Source organism: Chelon labrosus (assembly GCF_963514085.1).
Source record: "Chelon labrosus genome assembly, chromosome: 12".
Taxonomy (NCBI): domain Eukaryota; kingdom Metazoa; phylum Chordata; class Actinopteri; order Mugiliformes; family Mugilidae; genus Chelon; species Chelon labrosus.
Window position 1 is genome coordinate 18,994,860 of NC_140345.1, and position 16,544 is coordinate 19,011,403.

At 39.3% G+C, this 16,544-nt stretch overlaps 1 protein-coding gene across 2 annotated transcripts; it reads right to left on the reverse strand.

Moving 5' to 3' along the window:
• Positions 1-4,335: 4,335 nt before the first annotated feature.
• Positions 4,336-10,211, reverse strand: tmem147 (transmembrane protein 147). 2 transcript variants are annotated; one of them, XM_084557127.1, is made up of 8 exons: positions 10,152-10,211; positions 9,524-9,619; positions 9,021-9,090; positions 7,627-7,692; positions 7,394-7,530; positions 7,213-7,297; positions 6,868-6,989; positions 4,336-5,277 (listed from the first exon to the last, which is right to left on the reverse strand). In XM_084557127.1, exons 2-8 carry the CDS (start codon positions 9,598-9,600, stop codon positions 5,157-5,159), a joined length of 678 nt encoding a protein of 225 aa, XP_084413253.1. In that variant the 5' UTR covers positions 9,601-9,619; positions 10,152-10,211; the 3' UTR covers positions 4,336-5,156. The 2 variants fall into 2 exon arrangements, with proteins under 2 accessions (XP_084413253.1, XP_084413254.1); XM_084557128.1 differs by lacking the exon at positions 10,152-10,211 and having other exon boundaries at positions 9,524-9,740.
• Positions 10,212-16,544: the final 6,333 nt, after the last annotated feature.

Sequence of the window (16,544 nt, forward strand, 5' to 3'; positions counted from 1 at the left end):
CATAGGTAACTGGGAAAAAACAGTTTTAAGCAAACATTAAGGACTGACAAACTGAACCTTTGCGACTCACAGTCTATGGTTGGTCCTTATACGTTTTCATTATTATTATTATTATTATTATTATTATATTATTACGTGAGGAATTATATGAAAACAATATCCGACCAAAACTAACCGGGTACACAATTACTACTGATAATCAAATAAATACTTTCCGAGGGCTACCTGAAAGCAGCACAGGTCCTCCGGAACTTGCGCTAAGTCTTCTCGTCAAAGATGAGAACATGAACGTTTCCTTTTGCATTATAAACTCAGACACACCATTTTATTTCCACAAACAGAAAGCCAACAGACTAACTTTCTTAACTACCTTCTGCTCCATCTTTCCCTGAGCTCTCCACTTTCTGCATCAGGACGAAATGCCTGGTCCTCCCATTTCCACACAGGTTCAACAAAGAAGTGCTGACTTGATATAGAGTCAAACATCTGACATGTGTTCAATAAATGCAAACACACTGCTTCAAAACTGGCCCCAGGTACAAACAGATCAACAGCAACAACAAAACTCCAGAAAGCCTTTTACTTGCAAAAGTGCAAATGTAAAATAATCTGACAGAAATCCATAAATCCATAAAGTTTAGTGCCAAAATATCCAGATGAACATTTCTTTATGTTACATACATTTCTTTTCTGTATGTTTTTGGTGCCCTGAAAAAAACAAAACAGGTTTGTTGATGACCATGTAATCTGATAGCATCCATTTCTTTACATCCAGGTATAAATGTACCACTATGCTTGAAAAGGTGAGATATCTTAATAAGATAGGTAAACCCGCAACACTCACCAGCGACTATTGGTACATCTAATACCAACAACAGATGCGCAATGCAAACAAAAGCACTATACCTGACTTTGGATAAGTAATCGCAAACACATCGGTGTCTTCCACAGAGAAATTTTTTGCAAACTCCAAGCTCTCCACGGTGTGGGCCTCAGGCGGCAGAAGGAGGCCATGGTAGTGAATGTACTCGATGGATGACATGAAGACTGGGAATCGGTATCCTATTCGTCTGCTCTTACCTCCGTCTATTTGAGGTAGTCCTTCTCCTGTTACATTCGGTCTTACCCAGAGTTCCTCTTGATTTGTCAAGCTAGCTGGCAGGGCTGAACACTTTTTTCCCTCTTTGTATATTTCTGTGAATGGCAACTCCGTGCTGCAAATCATCAGCTATATTGTGATCTGAGACCTGATAGGTAGATTTAGATGACTTATCTTTGCACAAATTCACCCAGGCTTAAAAAAAAAAACCTGTTTATTCCTAAAAAGATGTGTTGCTCTGGAGCCAGTAAAATTGGCAATGCTTTCCATCAAAAAGAGAACACCATTAAAAAATAATAATAATAATAATAATTAGTATAGGTCTAAAACATTGTGGGATCTACATCCTCAAAAATGTCCTCTGTGTGTTTCTGTACCAGAACCATATCTGTATGTTGCTGCGATTTCATGTTAATACTTTTCTAAACAACAACGGTCCAAAGTCAGCTCAGCTCGGTTTGACCACAGTTTTAATCTTGTAAAGTCTGGACTGACGTGCTTGAATCAGAGTCATTAAAACCCTGATCCTAGAGTCACAATCTAATTCTCGCAGGAATCCACAACGTCACACTAAAGTCTGTGTGTCCCTGCAGCAAGTAGTGGCATTCCAGCAAACGCATGCAAGCAGCAACAATGCAAGAGCTTTACAAAGAAAGCAGTATGTGTGTGTGTGTGTGTGTGTATTATGTACCAGCACAGTCCATTGTCACATTTCAATAATGAGAACTTTGTTGGCCTCCAGAGGCCCCAGCAGAAAGAGAGACAAAGAGAGACGAAGAGAGGAGGAGGGAAAATGCAGCCAGGGTGAGATGAACAGTCAAAAATGTATTTATTTAAACATGATGGCTGTTACTATAGAGAAAATCTGTTGTGTGAAGAGATAGTGGAATAAATCAGCATGCAAACACACAAAAATACACTTTTCACCTTTGTCTTTCTATGTTCTCCTTTATCCGACAGAAAAAAAAAAACATCCTGTGTGATAAAAGCAAATCTCATGTACTTGTCTTTCCGTTATGAAAGCGCTTCTTCTGTAAATGAAACTGCTGCAGCGATGCATTACCTTTCTGAAAGTGGTTCTGTGTTTGGTGCTGTCTAGAGTCTAACTTCTTTTACTCATTACGCATGACTTTTTTTAATTTTTTTTATTTTATTTTTTAGAAATAACAACTTTAGCAGCATTCCAGCCTCTTGACAATTTAATTCTTCCTAATCTAATAATTGTAATCATCGGCTCTAGTGAACGTATTTTGGAAGGGGACACTAAATAAATAATAGACAGGGCATGAGCTTGTCCTTTTTTTTTTTTTGAGAAGAGCAGATGTGGAGCAACGGTTTAAGCAGATTTATATTCTGACAGATTAATAGTTCTTACCCGATATAGTCAAAATGTTCTGTCATGCCTCCAAATAATGTAATTCTTTGCATTTCAGGCATATTTTTATTCTGAAGAGATGACTGATGATAAGGGTGTGACAGACTCCAGGTTGTGTCATTTGAAAACATTATGTGAGAGACCAAACTGGACACTTTTCCCGAGTTGTAAATGAAGAATAATAGCAACCCGAGAAGGAAGCCCTGAGGCACACCACACTATCACTGGGCAATGTGAGAGTAACCACCTAACATCTTTACAAAAATCTGTTATTGCAGTTTAGGCAACAGGGACCTGAAAGTTCGCTGCATCAAATAATGCAGTACAAATAAATTAATTCAATCAAGTTCAGCTCATATTTTATCTGCCAGGTAAAGCACAGCTTTTTAAAAGAGGGGCGTTAAGGTGCTGAGGGGGGCGTTTGTTTTAGCTTTTACACCAAATATTCACAGCGAGTTTTAACTTGTCACTGCTTGCATAAGAATGTGGTCTGGAATGATAAAAATAACTATAGTGAACTAATAACTATAGTGAACACATAATATCCCCTTGTCCCTTCAACATTTTATTTCTCTTAACTAAATATATTTTGAGTTTATTTATTAACGTATTGTAATTTTTTTTATTCAATTTCATTGATCTTTACTTTTATTTGCTTTGTTCCTTTATGGGTTTACTGAAGTAAAGTACATAACCTCCTATGTTTCGTACATGCTCTGTGCAAATTGTTTTGTCCATGTCCTGTAAGTGTTTGTCTTCAATAAAATACATAAAAACAGAAATCCTAGCACTCTTTCAGACCGTCAGCCGTCCTACTACCTATCTCCATCTTGACTCTTCAGGGAATCCTAACAATAGACTCTACCTATGGGATGACAGGAGAAAAAAAAAAAGCTTTGAAAGGTTGAAATGTGTTAAATGGTGATCTGAAAACGTGTGTCGATATGAAAGAGGATTCAAACCTTTCCTCAGCATTGACTGTACAGGATTAGAGAAAGTACACTGTAAAAAAAAAAAAAAAAAAGGGAGGCATTTGTGAACTTCAGAAAGTGTCAAGTGTGTATTTTTATTTTCTTAATATGGTATTGTATTTACCTTCATATGAGTCTGTGTGGAATGTGCTCCACCGCCCACCACCACCCGTATCTCGACTCCATCTAGATGCGTCTCCTCCCTATCTCCAACCTTCATCTCCAGCTCCTCCCTATAATGTATCCTCTCATCAGTCTAACCGCAAAAACATTTCATCTGACGAGCTTTTGTCACTTTAGAAAAATCTTTCAAATGGTCCCTCTTTATGAAATAGCTACAAAAAATTAAATAAAGCTTTAGCTAATGTTTTATATCATTCTCTATACTTGTCAAGACACTCGGTGGCATTTTAACTGGATATCTCATGTCCTCTATCCTGTCTTCACTTTCCCACACACATACTGCACAGGCCGCACTTTTCACCAGCTTGCTCCCTTTGTTTTACACAAAGCATTTTTTTTGTTTGTTCTTTTTAAAACATCCATTGTCCTCTCAGTCGTCCTTCTCTATAAAACCCGTCCTTTAGTTGCTTACCTAACAATCCCTTGCTCTGTTCTTTTACAGTACGTACAGGTCGTTCTTTCTCCACCTCAGTCGCTCCACGGTCAACCCAGGTGTAACAGTAGAAGTGTGGGAAGAGAGGGAAAGGTTGTGGCATTCATCTGTAAATGGAAGGATAAAGGTGCAGCAGCGAGCCACTTTCCTGGACAATTCTCGGTTGTGTGTTTTTCCTCAACTTAGCATTACAGTACATTCACTTGATGAAGATGATATGATGCTCATCTGTGATTGCAGACTAGAATATGTACACAGAATGACAGAAATGTCATTTAAAAGCAGGAAATGCTCTCAAAAGAAGTGTTCACTCTGTAAGCTAAAGAACTATTAGCTCATGCAAAGCCTAAAGTGTGAATCTATAACATTATACATCCTCAGGCTATCATGGCCCTGGGTTAGGTTTGGGAAAATAGCATCAATTAAACTTGTGGCTGATCGACCACAAAACCTCCAATTCTGATTAATCAAGACGCTGAGCTAAGACAATACAAAGACATTTATTTATGTCAAAAATCACAGAATCTTAAAAGTCAACATAATGGGGTGATAATACAGATTGAGTTCATTCATAGTTTTAATCTATTTCAGTAATTAGAAAAAAAACAGTCCCACATTTATGCTTTAACGAACTGTAATAGATACTTGTGTATAAATAAATTGATAATTTGGGGCCACACAATAAACTATCAAAAACATTTTTCATTTGTTATTATTTCTATTTACTACTTAAGCTAAGCTGGCTCATTGGACAATGTATGGAAAAGAAATAGTTCAGCCTCAACTCTTCTGTGGTCAATCTGATACAAAATTCACATCATGAAACCTACACAGTTTAGGTAAGCCAGTCATTTTACAGAAGCCTCCTGATGTCACAAATTCATTCTGCCTCTCTAGTAGTGGATTGAAAGCAGACAAAGCTTTAACCTGAGCACTTTTTTCCAGTTCAAATACCCAGTCAGCCATCTTTAATGCTTCACTGTGACACCAAGACTGATTCGGTGTCAGGCATCAGCTTCTGATTTATGGCAACCCCAGTCCAACCTGGACCTGAAAGACCGTCAAAGGCTTATCCCAGAGTGCTGTGTGTGTGCGTTAGTTGCTGTGAACCAGAGTGACGAAGAGGAAGAGTGAGCAGAGAGAGATGGCACCAGTCAGCACAGCTTTCACCAGCAGCACTGTCCAGCTGCCCAACAGGAAGATGTGGACAAACAACCTGCAGACACAACAGAGAGAAGCGTAAGTCCAAAGTCCTACTTTGAAGACGTTTCACCTCTCATCAAAGTAGGTTATTCACGTCTAAATAACTTGTATGGAGTTTAGGATTTTATCTGAGGGCGATATCCACCTGAAACTCAAGTGCTTCAGGTCTGTTAACAACCACATACTCACCTGTAATTAGAGGAATTTGCCGTGACAATCGTAAAACTATGCATGAGCACTGAAGAAAACCCAACAGTCGTGCTTGCAACTCTTTGTTACTATCTCCAGATCGTGAAGCTAATTTTGTTGACACAGTGGATTTATTTATTATTTACTATCAAGGTTATTTTTTTTAAGAGAACAACATAATTTATCTCAATGTCACAGTATAATTATAACAAACTTGAGTGGTTGGTCACACCATATTTCAACATTCAAGGTCTATTTCATGACTGTTTAGGACCCAAAACCAAACAGCAGAAAGCATGAAGGACACTCGCACGTGAAGCTGCAGCTGGACCTGATTCAGATCTTGAGATTAGCCTTCCGGTCTTTCTTGTAAAAAAAAGAAAGAATTTCTGTCTTTATAACACATGGTTAACCTTGACCGTGATCTATTTCTAAACAAGTAGGCTTGCTGCTTAGACCAAACAAAACTTAAAAAGAAACTCCTGAAAAGAATAACTTAACAATGAGACCAACAGGAGCTTTCTTTATGATTTCATATGGGACACAAACTGTGGTCTGCTGGTTAATAGTCCTTTGTTGAACCCGTTCAACCAGCACCACAGCTTTTCAACTCTATAACCTGTCCAGAAAACCACCTTTTTTTTCATTGGAAGAGCAAAATACTGAACTCATGCTCTCAAGATAACAACATTAAAAAACAATAATCAATAAATAAAAAGACCCACTGTCAACTGTGTCCACTCCACCGACAAAATAATCAACTCTTTCACAGAATGGAAATTTAACAAAAACGGTTCTCTCATTCTCTCAGGGTAACCAAATAATTCCCTTCATGTCAACTTCTTATTCAAACCAAGATGAAAATAGCCCTGTAATTACATGTAAATTATGTTCCGTGCCAGTACAAAAGGGGCCTGTCATTAATCCTCACGTTGTTGCAGTGCCATCTTGTGGTTAACAAAATCAAGTGCATCCACCAAACAGGCACACTAACCCAGACTGAACTGAATTTCCCATTAAAACAAATGGTTACGGTTATCATTAATTTATTATCATATCATTCCACTCTCATGTCTGCCCCTTTAAATGTTGGGCTGAAGCCAGGATGCAGTCAGAAAGGCTGGAAACACAGGAAGAAGCTACCCCGGCTCTGTCAAAATAACACTCAGACTCAACAATTACATGTGGTATCTTGCTTATTTGACTTTATTCATGTAAAATGGGACAGAAATATAAAGACTTGACTGCAATTTTAATGATATTATACCAAGATCACAAATTGTAGTGATTTGCACACTCTTTAACCATAAGCTGCATGCTAAAGTGTTATTTTTATTTCATCTCTTTTCTACTGTATGTGTTAGTGTGTATATGTTTTTATTTATGAGCATGTGTAAAAATGTGCAAGACTTACTCCATTAAGAAGGCTTTGTAGACACAGAGAGCCAGCAGCACAGTAACAGGCACCCTGAAGCTCTTGGGAAGGTCATATCGCGTAAACATCCACACCACTGCTGCCATGGCAATGTAATGGATCTATACACACAGAAACAGATCTCATCACAAACAATGGCAATACTGCAATACTGACAAGAGAATAACAATTTATATCTGATATCAATTGCCATTAATGAGGTGAGTGTACACTGTGAAAATGTGGCGAGATGGACGTCTGAACAGGGAAGTAACTGATAAGAAAGGCAACAGTCACAGTGATTAAGCACAGACGATGAGGAAAGAAGAAGACGGAGCGACTCACCAAACTGATGTTGGAGTCGAAGCTCATCTGAATGTATTTCCAGTCGAACTCGATTCCTCTGGCTCCTACCCACAGTGGCAGACACCTGAACAACCACAATGAGATACAGAAGAAGTGAGCTTTGGTGTTGATACGTTGTAAATTTTGACAGTTTCACAGAAGGAACAATGTTACTGCTAACCTCGACATCACAAGCTCTGCTGTAGCCCAGCCCATGGCAGCCACCATGATCTTGTACTCTCCTTTGCCAGCATTACGAGACATGACAAGGTGGAGACCCAACAGGTCTGCCATGTCCACTGTGGCCTTCATAAATTCCTGGAAGACAGAACATATTTATAGTGATATAAATATGACAATACTGTTCTTCCTTTCTGATGTTGTTTTATACTATGATGATGTTTCAGCACATACCCCTACAAAGTCGTAAACGCCAGCTCCTCCTTCCCATGTGGGAAAAAACGTAGCTAGGAACAGCATCTGAGACACAAACAGAAGAGCGAACACTGTTACGACATAAAGAAGCTACTGACATTTGAGTTGTTTCTGAAGTGATTCACTATTAGGACATAATTTTTTTTGATAATGAAACCATTTTGTGATTCTATACTACATTTCTGACAATAATAACATGAAAATGGGCTTTAGCTTCTGGTCCAAACTGGAGGAAAGATTTATGAATTACTCTTTAATATGTAGCTCATGATTGAAGGGACCAAAGGGAACTGACATTTCATTTACGATCTGTTTCGTAGACTGGTGTGGAATAGTCCTCCCTTTTTTCTTTTTCAGTTTATCAGGTCAAATGTCTCGAATTAATTCAAAGTGTAGCATTTGCTTTGGGAAACCGTTGCTGTGAACCCTCAACGTGTGTTTAAACGAGCTCAGTGTACGTGAAACAGGCTGAAACTTTAAAAAACAACTCCATCAGAGAGGTAGCAGGGATATTAGGAGTGGCTAAATCAACAGTTTTTTTTACTGGTGAGCTCTGCAACATAAATAAATGCCTGGACGTCCACAGAAACATCAGCGGTGGATGATCTGATTATCCTCTACATGGTAAAGACAAACCCTTCACAACATTTAGTCAAATTAAGAATATTCTTCACAAGGTCGTGTTTCATTATCCAAGCCTACCATGAAGAGACTTAGCCATTCATAAACCTCAAGAATAGAAAGGAATGGAAAGGCCAGGTCAGACTTTGACATAAAAGCACCTAAACGAGGCCAGAGCATTTCTAGTACAGCATGCTATGGATGAATGAAACTCAGATCACGCTGAACCACAATGACGGAAAGACAGAAGTATAGAGAAGGCTTGGAACAGCTCACGATCTTAAGTCTAGAACGTTATCTGTAAAACAGGAGGAGGCAGCATGAGAATGCATGGAGCGTCACCAGTGTTCACTGAGCATCTGAAAGTGAGGAAGTGGAATATTCTGTTACGGCCGAGTAAATAATCTGATCTGATCAAGATGAATTTCACTTCTGAAGACAAAACTACAAACGGAAAGTCCATCGTAGAAAAAACAGCTGCAGTAAAGACTTTGAAAAGCACCACAAAGAAGGAAACCCATTTGTTGGTAATGTTCATGGCTTCCAGACTTCAAGCTGTAATTGCTTGGAAAGGAGTCCGGACAAATGAGCACTTTATTTAAGAAGCATTTGTCCATTTGCCTTTGATTCCTTGGAAAATCAGGTATGTGTAAAAAACTAATAGTCTGCATTTAATAGATTTTCAAATCTATTTTGGTGGTGTACTGAGCTAAAACCATGAACACACGACACACCATTTCATCTTCTCTCACCTTACAAAGTTGGACAAACAGATACGTTGCTCCAGCCTGGACACATCTCCAGAAGGCATTGTACTCCGAACTAAAAGTTGAACACACAAGTTAAAAACACAGAATATTGTACTGAATATTGTTGGTTTATTGTAAAATAAGGAAGTCTAGGAAGAATTTTCAATTTTAGGATGTAATGCTTTAAGATTTGAGTCTGGATATAATAAGAGAAAGGTCTACATCATGTCTTCAAGAGCACACCGCTCAGATCTAACAGGATTATGTGGACCCCCCCCCCACCACCTCCCAAATGTCTGACTCCACTAAGAAGATTATGAGCATGTGTTGCTACCCTGCAGGAACACAAAACAAGCCCACGGTAGTAATTTTACAATTTAGAACAAGAGAATATTTTACTTTCCTCCGACTATGCTCACTAGACTGATGGACAACGCAAACACCATAAACAGCGACGCATTAGTCACCGTCAATGTTGCAGCTGTCAGATTTAAAAAGATACTTACAGGCCACTGCATTTGTATGTTATAAAGTAAGGAAAATACGCCAGAGCAAAGCAGTTTCCAAAGTGAAAAAGTGTCATGATGTCAAAATTCAGCTCCCTGTACAGAAAGAGAAAAATAAAACAGTTCAGTGTATATTCAAATCTTGATCACTGACTTTTATCTATTATTCGACAAGCTGGCTGTATCAGTTTTATGGTTTTACAGTTAAACATGTTAATGTTTTTTTTAATTATAAACGCAAACAAATTGTTTAGTTAATTAGACCCACAATTAGGGTTTAATGATATTGGCTCCTGTAATAGAGTACGTGGCTACAAGCAGGCATGATTTACATTAACAAGAAAACAACAAGTCTGTCAACGCCAAATAAAGAATATAACATATATTTTAAATGATTATTTCAGAGATATAAAGTCGAGCATGTCGTTTAGCAGTTTAACAGACTGCACATTAGCTGGCTAAGCTACAATCCGTCCACCGGTACCAGACACGCTGCTACATGTAGCCAACGAGGTTTGAGGATATTTTCTCCCGGTCGAGGATAAACAAAAAGATAATTCACAGTAAGTAAACGCTCAAACAATATGTCAGCATCCGTACAACTAGTATTTTCAAAGTCAGAACTTACTATTTGAAGCAAACCGTCGAGAAGATATTTCGCTGAATGACAAGCGGAAGTAATCGCGGTTCGACCTCGAAATCCTTCCGATATGCCACGACTAGGAACCAAATAATATGTTCCGGGATGTGGGCTCCACTAGTCATTTTGTTTGCGTGTGTGCTTCAAATGCAGTGAATAAATTATAATTGTGGTCAATATTTCTAAAGCTTTTAACTTTTAAAACTTGTGTTCAGATTCTTCTGTGTCAGAAATCAAACTCACAGGACAAATAGGTTTCCTTTTTCGATCTTTAATTCCAATGCAGCCCACCTTCTCATAGCAGGATTATGTCGTGAAAATGGCATTATGTAATGTATGTTATGTTCGCATTTTATCTATTTATCTATTTGACAATAGATGACAATGTGATAAATTAGGGTGACATAAATTGGCCAACACTTGGTTGATAAACTACAGAGGCACAGAGAAACAAGTTTATTTGTTTTCACAGAGCATTTAAATGTCTGTATTTACGTACAACTTTGCATGTTTCTAAATTTAATACATTTAAATTTGCTGAAAGTTAGATTGGCGTCTAATTATTAAACATTTACAGTACATGTTTGCTTAAAAATATTTGAAACATCATAAAGAACAAAATAAAATAAAAGTAATATTTAGACTATCACATAGTTTGACAAAATTGATCAACATAAAATCAGAGCCCAACAGATCTCTGTTCAACAAGCATTATTTCACTGTAACATTGCCACTGCAGTTCTATTCCCTACTGTTCTACCTTGCCAGAGCAGACAAAGTTTCTTTTTTCTGCACAGTCCCGGATGTCCAAGTTGTTTGTGCCGTCTCTAGACAGGGCCCCACAACCTTTACCCTGCGGCGGACAGTCTGGCGGCGTCCCTTGCCTGCCCAGCACCTGTCCATTCGACCACCACCACTCCCCTCCCAGGAAGCGTAAGCCCATCCACACCTGAGAAGCACAAGAAAGCTTTTGCACAATCAAGTTGAATACACAATAAATGTGAAAGTAGTCACTTGATAGACAAAGAAATTTAATGTTTAAGTGAAGTCAGGTAAAATAACCCAACTGGTGAGGTGAGACTTTAGTAAAACCTTGTTTGGAGTGAATATTTATACTTTATACTGTGCACTTTCTGCTGATTTGAAAAGTAAAATATTGTTTTCTTAGATTTAAATTCAACTCCTCTCCCACTCATCCTCAAACCTCATCAGTGCTGGTGACTCCGTTGATCTTTTTTCTGACATGGCTGAGGTCAGAAGGGGCCGTCAGGCTCAGGAGGTCGTAGTTTTTGACGCAGGGCCCATTGTACCTGACACAAGGTCTTTCCATCTCCCTGCAGTGTCTCAGAGCGTCCTCCCATGTCTTGTTCTCATTCATCACCACCAGGTTGTCATCATAGCAGAGAAATGGAAGTTCTTTGTGGCACGCCTCGCTGTGCCACACTTTAAGGGGATAAGAAATAAACCCACAGTCTTCAAACAATGGATGACCTGGCGCCCAGTTTCTGTAGCTTGATGACGAAGTTCCAAACCAGCTCCAGTTCTTTTCAGTCTCTCTGTATAGTCCAATCCAGCCACTTCTATTAACATAATTTACGCTGTAATCATTGATGGTGGCTAGGTAACTACCCTGTTCCTGACAGTACTGTAAGGCATCGCGCCAGCTCCTTCGAAAACTGTAACGTTTGATCTTGTCCCCTTCAGAGCAGTAGAAAGGATACGCCTTTAAACATGGAGCACTGTACAACAGGAGATTATAGCCAATATATGCGCACTCATTGCTCTGCTGTAGATCAGCCCAGTATGTGCTCCGTGAGAGATCATTTCCTGAGATCCCTTTACCAGTTCTGAAAAAAAAAAAAAAACACAGTAATGACATCAATCTTAGCAACTGCATTTTACCTCATTTATGCTAAAGACACTGACAGCTGTATAAAGAGTTTTCAAACATGATACTCACTCTAGATTTGCCCACTTCCAGACTGACAGTTGCTCGAGATCTCTGTGCAGACCCATCCAGGCAGAACTGACCTTAGCGTCCGCCATCACCTTAGCCAACGAGGATATACTCACCACTATCCCAGTCAAAAAGTCAATGTGCTCCCTCTGGCAGTACTGTCTCGCATCAGTCCAGTTCAGAGTTTTATTGGGCAGGTGAGGTATGAACTCTATCTTTGCTCCCAAGCAAAGAGCAGCAGTGAGAAGGAGGGATAGTGTGAGCTCAGTGCTGCTCTTTTTCCCCATGTCCGCTTCAGTCTTCACGTCCTATAGCAGCCAGGTCACTTCACAGAGTGGTCAGTGACGGGTGAAAGGAAGTCACTCTGCTTTTATTGAAACTGCACCGCCTAGACACACCTCAACAGATCCAGTGGACCAGTGATAAGTCACCTGTTCTTACAGCAGAGATAGCACAGGAACCAGGCAAACTTATAAACACAATCACAAAATAACAATTTTTCAGTTGGTGTGATATTGATTATTGTTGAATGTATAGCTGCTTTTTCATTCGTCTTTCTGCTCTCTTCAGAATTCAGATCTTGGGTTTTCACTCAACTTAAATTTTCACACTAATGAGGAGGGAGCAGAAATGTACAGTTGAAACCAGATGTTTACATACACTGTGTTAAAAGACACATAAACCTTTTTTCCTCACTGTCTGACGTTGAATCAGACTAAACCTCTCCATTTTAGGTCATTTAGGATTACCAAAATTATTTCTATTTGCTAAATGCCACAATAATGAGAGAAAAATTTGTTAGAGAATTTTTTTATTACTTTCTTCAAAGTCAGAAGTTTACATACCTTTTCTTAGTATTTGGTAGCATTGCCTTTAAACTGTATGACTTGGGTCAAACGTTTTGGGTATCCTTCCACAAGCTTCTCGCAATAGATTGCTGGAATTCTGGTCCATTCCTCCTGACAGAACTTGTGTAACTGAGTCAGGGTTGTAGGCCGCCTCGTTCACACACGCCTTTTCAGATCTGCCCACAAATTTTCTATGGCATTGAGAACGGGCCGTTGTGATGGCCACTCCAAAACATTGATTTTGTTGTCCTTAAGCCACTTTGTAACTACTTTGGCAGTATGCTTAGAGTCATTGTCCATTTGGAAGACCCATTTGCGCCCAAGCTTTAACTTCCTGGCTGATGTCTTGAGATGTTGCTTCAATATTTCCACATAATGTACTTTCCTCATGATGGCGTCTATTTTATGAAGTGCACCAGTTCTTCCTGTGGCAAAACAGCCCCAACATGATGCTACCACCCCCATACTTCACAGTTGGGATGGTGTTCTCAGGCTTACAAGCTTCCCCCTTTTTCCTCCAAATGTAACGATGGTCATTATGGCCAAACAGTTCCACTTTAGTTTCATCAGACCACAGGACATGTCTCCAAAAATTAAAGTCTTTGTCCCTGTATGCATTTGCAATCTGTAATTTATTTATGTCACTTTTGGAGTAATGGCTTCTTCCTCGCTGAGTGGCCTTTCACTGTGGATAATGACACTCTCTTATCAGCTTTAGCCATCATCTTGACAAGGTCTTTAGCTTTTGTTTTGGGGTTGATTCGCACGTTTCGGACCAAAACACGTTCATCTCTGGGACATAGAACCCGTCTCCTTCCTGAGCGGTATGATGGCTGGACATTCCCATGGTGTCTATACTTGCGTGTAATTGTTTGAACAGATGAACGTGGCACCTTCAAGCATCTGGAAATTGTACCCAAAGATGAACCAGTCTTGTGGAGCTCCACAATTCTCTTCCTGATATCTTGGCGTATTTTTTTAGATTTTCCCATGATGTCAAACAAGGAAGCAGTGTGTTTGAGGTGGAGCCTTAAAATACATCCACAGGTGTGCCTCCAATTAACTCAAATTTTGTCTGTTAACCTATCAGAAGCTTCCAAAGCCATGAAATCATCATCAGGGCTTTCCTTCATTGTTTAAAGACCATAGTAATCTTTCTGTATGTAAACTTCTGACTTTGAAGAAAGTAATACAAAATTCTCTAAGAAATTCTCTCTCTCATTATTGTGGCATTTAGCAAATAGAAATAATTTTAGTAATCCTAACTGACCTAAAACAGGAGAGGTTTGGTCTGATTTAATTTCAGACAGTGAGGAAAAATTTTTAATGTGTCTTTTAACACAGCGTATGTAAACATCTGGTTTCAACTGTATGACTGAGGATCAAAAATAAACACATTTAATCACAATGGTGCCTTGGTATTAATTTTCCTTCAATGCAAACACATGTTTAACCTTAAAAAAAAAAAAAAAAAGGAATCTGGACAAGGAAAAACAAACAAAAAAAAACTGAGTGGATGCAGACATGTGTGACACAGCAAAAGACTCCCCCATGCCTGGGAGCTTAATTCAAATCCTCTTCATTCAAAACTGTCCAGTCTTTGTGCTTGGATGGGGAAATTAGGCTACAGGAAAATTACGGAATTTGAATTATCTTTGCAAAGAGATCCTGATGAACTAATCCTCGTGCTGACCTTGTTCTGCCCTGTCAGTCCTACCAGACTTTTGTCAAGACTGCATCCATCCATAGAACAAAAACAAAGCAGCTGGAATTAAGGTGTTAATAGCAATAAAGATGGACAAGATGTTTTATTCTGTTGGCAGAGAGGATTGCTAATTGTATTTACTGGTGACTGGAAGGAATGCACAGACCATACCATTAGCCATAAGCCAAAAGGATTTTTCGTACATTGTAGTTTAAAGTAATCACTTTCAAAAGCCATAAATAGTTGGTGAAATGTTAAGGGAAACTAAAATATAATGCACATCAGGAGGCAAATAAAAATCCAGTGATTGTCAGGAGTATTGACATATTTTAGCCAACACTACTTTACTTTCATAAATAGAATACAGGGGGATCACAAAACCGCAGGCTTTTATTTTGTAAGAGAACAGAGATAGGATGACTGAACACACTATAATATTCCAAAATCTGCACTGTGCAAGGACTGATGGAAAATTAAACCTCTCCATTTGAGGCAGTTTGAGAAGTTACTTTGCACCTTCATGGATTCAACTAGAGCTAAGACTGTAAATAGAAAAATCATTCATTCATTCATTCATTCATTCATCTTCTGTACCCGCTTATTCCTGTTAAGGGTAGTGGGGTCTGCTGGAGCCTATCCCAGCTGTCATCGGGCGAGAGGCAGGGTACACCCTGGACAGGTTGCCAGTCTATCGCAGGGCTAACATAGAGAGACAGACAACCTTTCACACTCACACGCACACCTACGGCCAATTTAGAATCACCAATTAACCTAACCAGCATGTCTCTGGATGGTGGGAGGAAGCCGGAGTACCTGGAGAGAACCCACGCAGACACAGGGAGAACATGCAAACTCCACACAGAAAGGCCCAGTCGGCCCAAGTATTCAAACCCGGGACCTTTTCGCTGTGAGGCATCAGTGCTAACCACCTCACCACTGTGCCGCCCTAGAAAAATCAGTATAAATTATTTTCCCTATAGAACCAGCTGTTAATACCACACCAGCATCACTGCAATGTACATCGATCAGGCATAATATTGTTCCCAATACTGTGTAGATCTCCCTTGTGCTTTGAATACAGTGGGGGCCTTTGGGTCTTATGTTTTGAGAGGAGGGGCCTCTGTGGAGCAGGCTTGTTCCAGTGCATCCTGCACATACTTGATCAGTTTGGGATGTAGTGAATTTGGAGGCCAGGTTAACACCATATGCTATTCTTAATGTTTTTTTTTTTTTTTTTTTTTGAGTTGTTCCTAAAACATTTTTGTGTGTGTGCCTGTGTCAGGCTGCATCCTGCTGGGGATGGCTGCTGTCATCAAGGAGTGTCATTGCTATGGGGTTGAGGTGCCTGGTCTGGTCTAGGTGGATGCTACATGTCTAAGTAAAATCCTCATCAATGCCAGGTCAAAAGTTTCCCAGCAGAACATTGAATTGTTACAAGATGGTCAATGTGATGGTGTGGTGATGAATTCAATAACAGCAGGTGGCACTGTCGTTCCACGTTCAAACACTTCAAAATAAATGTGTACATAAGATGATCCACTGAAACAAACTAACTATTTAGCATTACTATTCCTTAGCACTTCAATAACTGCATGTTTTCTTTTTACTCTGAGATGAAATCATTAAGGCTCAGGGGGTTATGGAGCCACGTTCAGTGCACATGCATTAATCAGTCAGACAGCAGATGGTGCTGCAGCAAACTCTTAATCCAAAAAATTTAATGCTTAGCAGGTCAGTTGCTTTTAGGAAGAAATAATCTTTCCAAGGTAGAAAAAGCATATTTGAAACCTTTATGTTAATGTGCAGTTTGAAATTCTGACCCAGTCTTTGTTGCAGTACCGCAAGAAAGACATCAGGTGTCTCTAAACTTC

What these genes read in the sequence shown, in the direction of transcription:
- tmem147 (XM_084557127.1), bottom strand. Translation starts at nt 9,600, where the DNA reads ATGACACTTTTTCACTTTGGAAACTGCTTTGCTCTGGCGTATTTTCCT. An exon ending in GCGTTTACGACTTTGTAGGG is followed by an intron (nt 7,531 to 7,626) that starts GTATGTGCTGAA and finishes TCTGTCTTCCAG; the next exon opens with GAATTTATGAAGGCCACAGT. An exon ending in GCAGAGCTTGTGATGTCGAG is followed by an intron (nt 7,298 to 7,393) that starts GTTAGCAGTAAC and finishes GTGGTTGTTCAG; the next exon opens with GTGTCTGCCACTGTGGGTAG.